General features: G+C 40.5%; 1 protein-coding gene across 2 annotated transcripts in view; it reads right to left on the bottom strand.

Moving 5' to 3' along the window:
• Il5ra (interleukin 5 receptor subunit alpha) overlaps positions 1–8,694 on the bottom strand; it is a 40,428-nt gene that overhangs the window by 19,971 nt on the left and 11,763 nt on the right. For both annotated transcript variants that reach the window (XM_028773084.1, XM_028773085.1), the window contains exons 8-9: positions 6,883–7,028; positions 3,645–3,783 (exon numbers count right to left, since the gene is read on the bottom strand). In XM_028773084.1, coding sequence (XP_028628917.1) covers positions 3,645–3,783; positions 6,883–7,028 — 285 coding nt within the window. The remainder of the gene's footprint in view (positions 1–3,644; positions 3,784–6,882; positions 7,029–8,694) is intronic.

Genomic DNA, 8,694 nt, shown 5'->3' on the forward strand with positions numbered 1-8,694 from the left:
AGCGAGCTTCTTTGCTGGCTGTACTGTTCACTACCATCTACACTCCCTGTGTCTATTGGACTGACCAAGGACCTTACCAACTAGAACAGAAGCCACCTGCCTACCCCAGTTCCCTACACCATCAATCTAACTTCCTCTGTGTCTCATTCTTTATGAAACAACCTCAGGCTATTATGGGTTAAATAGTTAATTTAAACTATTCTAATTTGCTAATTGGTTCATATGTCACTTATTTGGGGAAATTACACATTAATAGCTACTTCTTGGCTATTTGACAATGACTCAGTCATTTAATACCTCCAGGCTTCCATTTCCTTACCTTAATTAAAATGATGGGGGTGAACGTTATGTCAAAGGGATGGGTGATATTTCAGTTGGGCCTGATAGTGAAAATCCAGGAGGGCTCCCAGAGGCCACTTGTAAGGCAATGTAAGAGAGAAGGGAGTTTGAAGGAAATGAACTTAACAGCAAAACTGCCTGATAGGCTGCAAGCTGAGCGTAATTATTGCTGCATTCTCCAGGGGTAAGGAAGAGCCATGCAAAATATCCCTGAGGGGCTTGGACTTCCTATTATGTTTATTAATCATCTTGATGAAAATGGAGAGTCTGCATTGATTAAATTTACTAATGATCCCAAACTGAGCAGAGGAGTAAATTCCAGAAAGGATGGATTTATAAGGTAAGCACTAATTTAATCAGGTCATCTGCATGAACTAGGTGGCAATGAATGAAATAGGATTTGCAGTAGCAAATAACAATGAGGTGCATGTGAGGCGGGCTGGCTATAAGAGAGCAGATCCAAGTCAGGAAGCTGTTATTTAGGAAATGGTAAGAGAGTGGAAGAGTGGAAAGTGAATAAATAAAAAACAAGTGTAAGAAAAACTTTCGTGTGGGCTCACAGTCTCGCTCACAATCCTTTGGTGGTGAGTGTTAGAGAGTGGAGCGAAAAGAGTGGCAGCCATAGAAGCCACCAGGGAAGAGTCACCTTTACAGGTAAGGAAAGCGATGCCCAGAAAGGTTAGCTGTTAGGTACTAGGTCAGAGTAGTAGAACCCAGACTGGTATGGTATTTCACTCACTCCCCGACATGTGGTGGCAGAGACTATCACCCCCTCCTACAACCTGAGTTTATTCTCCGAATTCTTCTCTAAATTGTATTGTGTTCTCTAACTTGGTTCATTGAACCACAATTCGCTAAAATCCAGAGCCCTGGCTAACATCCAGATCTCCCAATAGTCAACACTGCCTAGAGCTTTGAAACTCAAGCACTCAAAAAACACTGTTAACTTCTTAGCCAAGACTCTGATCTTGGCCACCATCCAAAATGTGTTTAGGTTGCAATGTTGGGACAACAATGAGAAACATCAGTAGTTTCAGACCAATGAGGTTTGTGTACTTGAGAAACAACATAAACCATTTTGTAAAAGGAATCCACAGACTACAAATAAACAAAGCTTCTGGCACACAATTGGACAACAGTAATTATCTGGTTCAAAATTCCTGAGACTGATGAATCTTGTTTCAATCTTGAGGCATGGAGTGAGTTTTATTTGTGCAAATGAAGACTTTTTAAGATAGGTCCTATCTGTACCTGGTCAGGTTCTTTTAGTTGGGTGTCTATCTGGGGAGAAAGGGAGAGAAAGGAAGACTCACCTCAGCAAAATTATGAAGTAGGTGAGTCCGTCCAACTTTCAGTTCCCTACATCCTCCTTTCAGTTCCTCTCCCCAGAAACTCATGGTGCTGCTCTGCCCAAGTCCCCATCCCCCAATATTGTCAGGGCCATGGCATAGCACAAGGTAGTTTGGGTTGGGTATTGAGCAACTGTTCAATTGAGGCAATGTTCTGTAGGAGTTCAGGGCCGCACAATCAGCCTTCTTACAGACCTAGCTCTGTATTCCATCCCTTGGTCCCCTCCACTATTCTTGTCTCCCTGGAAATGTACTTGACAAGCATCAGCTCTGACTCAGACCACACAGGGCACAGGTCAGTGCCCAAGAATTTCCCATGGACCCACACCCTGTAGCCCAAGTGAATGTAGATCATTTTAACATGTGCCTGAAAGAAATTTCTCCTAAAGTATGCTGTCTAAATTGCTCTGGAATATCCCATGGGTTTTCTGAGAGGTGATGTAACCAGCCTTAACCACAAAGTCCTCTATGCCAAAGTAATTTGCTAAGTACCTTTCAACAAGTCGGGTCTTATCACACCATGACAGAGTGCTAAGAGACTGGGCCCTAGGATAAGTTAATCTAGGCTTCACCCCATCCCTGATGCTTACAGAGGTAAGCAAATGACCTAAGCTTTCCAAGTACACATCCTTATCTGGAGAATGAGTTTCTTGATAGACTTAGCTAAGAGAATACATGAAATGCTATTCTGCAAATGTCTACTTGTACCAGTAACTTTCTTTATCCAAGAAATACACCTCGTCATTCATAGTTGCTACACATTCCCTGTTATTTGTCATGTATGGCACTCAGTCAATTTGATTATAAATAACAATAGGTGTAAAACCAACACAGATGCCCAAGAGATGCCTAAATTACTAGACCTATCTACTGTCTGTTAGGCTAAAGATTCAGGGATGGATGCCAGTTTCATGGACGGTAATATTATTCAATTTTAAAATCTTTTTTAAAAGAAACAAATATATAAATTCACACCTGAGTATGGAAACATTACAGTGATGGGGACTAGAGTAGTTCTTTCCAAGGGCTAGAGATGAGGCACAAAAGAGGATGGGTGTGTTTTGAAAGGTCAAAAAGAACAATTATGTGATGGACAGCTTGGCATCTTGACTGAGCTATGACATGAGAGCTAAGCATGCATAAGATCCAAGATACACCAATAATGACACATTAAATCCATAAGCTCCAAGAAGGATGGACAGGTCATCAGAGTCAATTTGTAGTTTTAAAATTATACTGGAGATTTTGCAAGATGTTGCCATTGGGAGAAACTAGGTTAAAGGAAGACTGGATCTCCATTTCTTCTGACAGCTTATGAATCTGCAATTCTCTGAAAGTAAAAAATCGACTCTAAACAATTAGGGGTTGGGGAGATGCCTCAGCAGGTAAGAGTGCTGTATAAGCATAAGGGACTGAGTTCAAGTTCTTCACATGCATGTGAAAACCTGAGAACCTATGAACACAACACTGCTGTGGGCAGAGGCTGGAGGACTTCTGGGGTTTACTAGATATTATCCTAGCTCCAGATTCAACAAGAGATCACATCTTCAAGGAAACGAAGCAGAGAATGGTAGAACAGGATACCCTATTTCTCCCTTTGCCCTCTGTGAGCACACTGAGTACTCATACCTGCACACACACGCACACATATGCATAGTGCCCTCACGCATGCATGCACACAGATACACACAATATGGATAGAACCAAACCCAGAAAATCAAAATAGATAAATAAAAACAAGAATTGGACAAAATAAAATAGACCTAGCAAGGGCTTGTGCTAGGGAGAAAGCAGGACAACTAGGTTCCTAAGACATCTGTGTCTAGTTGCAGACACAGTAGATAAATGGGTGATTAGGCAGAATCAAGATGAAGCCACTTCAAGACTTGAGAGAACATGTGCACATGTCCATGATTAACTGCTGCCACTGCTTTTAAATACACAACAGGGACTCACCCGCGTAGATAGGTTGACTCCACTTGCCCCAACTTCCTGACATTCTGCAAGGTGAGCTCACAGCTGCTCTCACTTGAATGGAATATGTAGAAACATCATCAATTTTTGAGATGAACTTATTGGTGATCAGCTTTTCCATCTAAATGGGAAAAAATAACATTATAATAACGCCTAGACATGTAACTTATATAAAACACCAGCCTGAGAGGTCACATGTGGGTAATGTGGCTCATTATTTAGCAAGTAATCTAAAGTCAATAGAGCATAGTCATGAGTTTATTCTACAGAGTGCCAGTGTGATTTCTTGGCAGTTACCCCGAGGAAGAAAGTGATCTTGTAACTAAAATAAATAAAACGGTCGGCTGAAGGGCTAGGTGATGCAGCGTGGACAAATTAATGTTTCATGTAGAAAAATTGGAGCCAGTTCCAACAGCACACATAATCTGTTCCCTCGCCATTCCACATTGCTAAGTCACAATCCTAAAAAGCACGTATTTTGTACTGCTTCAATGGCCACAGCCTTCATGGACTTTCCTGGTCTAATGCTTGGACTGTCATAGTAGCTCATATCCCTGAGTACACATGGTCCCCAGCCTCACATCCAACTTTCACACTGCTACCAAAATTACCCTTCTATCCTGTAAATACTATACTTCTCTATCACGAAAAATCCTTGGGTGCTGCTCCTTGCCCATGAGTGGGGTTTTGATGTAGATGTTGTTCGGCTTTTAATAGAAACCTCACAGAGCCACTCTGAAATCCCTATGTAAGGTACAGGGTTACAAGTCTAGAGTTCACCTTGTGTTCAGGCCAGCCCAGTCACTACCACTTGGCTGAAGGAAGCATGCCTCACATGCCTCTGGGTTATTTCTTTCCTCACATCCCTACCAGGCACAGTGTGGTTGTGGATTGGTATGAGTCAGGAAGTGCTGATTACCAGTGTCTGATAAGATCAGTGCAGACAGTGAGAGCACAGTTTAGAAACCAGGAGAGCCGTTGGACACTGCTGTGACATCCAAACACATGAATTGTGGAATTGTGCTTGCAGACATATTGGTTTATATTTTCCTATCTTTGGAGATATATATATATATACATATATATATATATACATATATATATATACATATATATATATATATATATATGTATATATATATATATGTATATATATAAAATTTTATTTGATATCTTTTAACTTATTTTATGAAAGTGCTAACTTATGGTAGATTAGAAATTTACAAAAGAAAGCCAGTCCTTCACAGAGGATCTTTCTGACCTCCCCCAGGTTGCTTTTAGCTCCAGGATGTCTAGGCTACAAGGTTATTTTGTTTCCTCTCCCCTCTGCATTATGTTGATCCTTTCTATGATAGGGAGGCTGTGACCTTATTTGCCAGAGTGGGACTTATCTTATGTATTGATTTATTTTTATGTGAACCACCAGCTTGGAAGGACACAGGAAAGTAATATACCCCATGATTTGGCACATAATTTAAAATTAATAGGGTGTAGCATTTGGTTTACTCCAGACTACAAAAAACAAGGCCTTATCTCTCTTTATGTGCTAACCCTAGAAGCCAATTTGTAGATATTGGTTTAATTGTGTTTAGTTTGTCTCTTTTAATTATTTTCAGATGTATTTGTGTGTGTGTGTGTGTGTGTGTGTGTGTGTGTGTGTGTGTGTGTGTGCCACAGCACACATGTGGAGATGGGAGACTAACTTGAGGCAGTCCATCCTCTCCTTCCACCTTGGGGGCTTCAGGAATTGACTCCAGAAAGCATTCTAAACAGCAAGTGTCTTTACCTGCTGAACCATCTCACGGGCTCTTGATTTCTTCTGTTTGTAAGACATGAGGTGGAGTCCTAACCTCAGCTTTGTAACTATGAGGAGTTATTTATCTTTAAGAGTGTGTGTGTGTAGGAGGTGTCTGGCTTAAATTGACAGTAAGATGGTAAATATAATTATTCAACAGTTACTGTGGACAATGTATAAAATAAAATAATAAAACCCCATGGGTATACGATATGTCCTCTGCACTGTTTTCAAATGTGCAGGCCAGAAATGTTAAACAGCTATGCAGTTGTGCAAGCAGACTGTAACACACTTTTCATCTTGCAAGACTGAGAGCTCCATGGCTGGGGGGCATGTGTCCTGTTCTGCATGCATGAGACCCCCTGTTCAGTTCCCCTCACCCAATAATGAAAACCTCACAATCTGTCTGTTTTCATTAGACAATGGTCCCTAATTTCCATTCCCCATTTCCTGGCAGCCACGATGCTATCTTTTGTTTATATGTGTTTTACTACCCTTGGCATCTCATTAAAGGCAGAATCATACCCTTTTCATATAATATTTGTCCTTTGTGCTTTGTTTATTTCACCTTGTTTGCTGTCCTTAGGTTCATTCATATCATAGCATCTATCAGAATTCCTTTCAAAGACTGGATAATGAATATCTCTTCATTTGTGTGTGTAAGAATCTTGCTATGAAGCTAGACTAGCTTCAAATGTATAACATTTCTCCTATCTCAACCTTCCTCTCGGGTGCTGGAATCATCGGTGTGTGCCACCAAGTCTGACTCTGTTAGTGGATAGTGGGGCTGCTTCAGCTCTGGGCTTTGTAAGTGAGTAATGCTGTTGTAATCACGGGGGTCCAGACACCCTTCTGAGACCATGTTTTGAAGTCTTTTTCATGTATACCTAGAAGTAGAATTACAGCCTCCAAGGATAATTCTAACCTTTGGAAAACTTGCCTTCCTCTCTTGCTCAGTAGTTGTATCATTTGTATTTTTAGTAAAGCTCTTAGAAATGAGTTTCATTTTATCCTTTGTATTATTTTGAACACAAAGTATGTTCTTTCAATATAAAAGTAACATACGATTTGATTTATTTCTGTAATAAATACCTGGGGCAGATGTAAGTTAACATTGACTTTGCTGCTACATAAAAACACCCAGAGCAGTCAATACTGAAACTTTTAAATCAGCAGTTCTTAACCTGTGAGTTGTGATCCCTTTGGCAAACCTCTATGCCCCAAAATATTTACATTACAGTTCCTGACAGTAACAATACTACAGTTATGAAAATAAGAGCAAAAGTAATTTATGGTTCAGAGTTATCACAACATGATAAACTATATTAAAGATCACAGCATCAGGACAGTTGAGAACCAATGTTTTAAATATTCCACAAATAATGAATGCCTATCATGGAATACTGGAATGATATGAAGAATTACCTGAGCGCACCCATTTTTTGTGTTGCAAATTTTCAATTCATAATTAAAGCAATGGCCTGGAAAGGCAGAAAGTGGTTTCTCCCATTGTATGTAGAGAGAATTGTTTTTAATTTCCACTGAGACATTCATTGGAGGATTCACTTGATCTAGGTAAGAAGAAGAGAGGTCAGTGGCAAGTCTATACAATCAGTGATCAAGGCTGGTAGCCCAACCCACCATTTCTAAGATATGCTCTTCTCAAGGTTTACCATTAGGTGTAAATCAACCAGTCTCAAAGCCACAAGGAGCAAGTAGCTTCTCATGAAGTTCTTGGTATGGCTGTACCAAATAGACTTACACATCTAAAGAACAGAAACCACTATAATGAAAGTGATTGATAAATTCTTTCCCCCTTCTCAGCTCATTGCAATGTGCACTCAGCATCTCTTAAATTTTCCAAGATAGACTATGCTGATGGGGAGAACATGAACCATGTGCCGACCTCCATTTCCCAGCAGGGGGACAACTCTGAGTAAATCACTTCTCATTTCTGGCTTCAGTGTTTATTTTTTGTTATTGGTGTTTTGTTTTGTTTGGATTGGTTAAGTCAGATACAATAAGAAGCTTCTAAGTAAAAACAACATATTGACCTAAATATGTCTTTACACAGTAAAGCACTAGCACCGGGACCTGAGTTCAGATTCCCAGCACTCAGATGAAAATAGCTGTAATCCCAGAGCTGGTGGTAGCAATTAGGTGTTGCAGGATATTCGTCTGTGAACTCTGTGAACCTCAAGATTGTGTCATTTACTGGAAAAAAAAACCTGTTTCTAGCTGTGGTATAGGTCAGCCTTAGCACACATCTTTAATCCCTCTGGCTAGAATTCAAACATGTCTCTAGTACACATCTTTAATCCCAAACAATAATGGTAAAGTTAGTTCATAGAAGGAAGCACCCATGTTTGAAAGTAATGTCTAATTGTCTGTCAGACAAGGTGACAAATCAGAGAAAGATCTTACAGAATAGTATATGCCAGCCTTTCGTGAGAAGAGAGGAAAAGGAGAGCCCTTTAAGAGAGCAGTGAAGAAAGAGAGGAGAGAAAGGAGAATGCAGCTTTTCTGGGAGAGTTGTAAAGAGACAGGTTGCAGAAAGAGAACAAGCTAGACACAAGGGAAGTCAGAATGAGGCAAAGAATGAGAAGAAGCCAGAAGATAAGAATGTATTGCTAGAGTTACTTTAAGGATAAGCAGAGCAATTTAGGAGAGGCTAAAAAAAGAAGCCAGATTGAGGCTTCGAGAGGAGGTTTAACCAAAACAGCTGAGTTGACCAGCCAGCTCAGAAAAACTTGGAAGGTTAAACTTATTCAATAGTAAGTCTCAGAGGGTGAAAATAGTCTAGGCCTAGATTAGATTCTATGGAGGATAGAAGCTTCTAGGACTAAGACTAGGTAAGCAGACTGAAGCAGTAAGTCTTAGAGATGAGAATAACTTTAGGAGCATAAAAGTTACTTTAACAGTTGGGTAGTAGAGATAAGTGGATACTAGGACCTCACTAGCTAGCCATCCAGTCTAGCCCAAATGTCAAGTTCCAGATCCATTGAAAATTTCTGCTCCTCACAAAATAAAGTGGAAAAGCAATAGAAGAGGATAACCTGATGTTAATCCTAGGCTTCTGAATAAACAAGCACACCTGCACCAGTATGTATATACTACACATATACATATGAGAGAGGAAGAAAGGGCTGGGGAAGGGAAGAGGAAGATGGAGGGGAGGGGGGAGGGGGGGAGAGGGGAGAAGGGAGGGGGGGGGGGAGGGGGGGGAAGGCCGAGGAG

The sequence above is a fragment of the Grammomys surdaster genome, unplaced genomic scaffold (genome assembly GCF_004785775.1).
Source record: "Grammomys surdaster isolate TR1022 unplaced genomic scaffold, NIH_TR_1.0 220, whole genome shotgun sequence".
NCBI classification, from domain to species: domain Eukaryota; kingdom Metazoa; phylum Chordata; class Mammalia; order Rodentia; family Muridae; genus Grammomys; species Grammomys surdaster.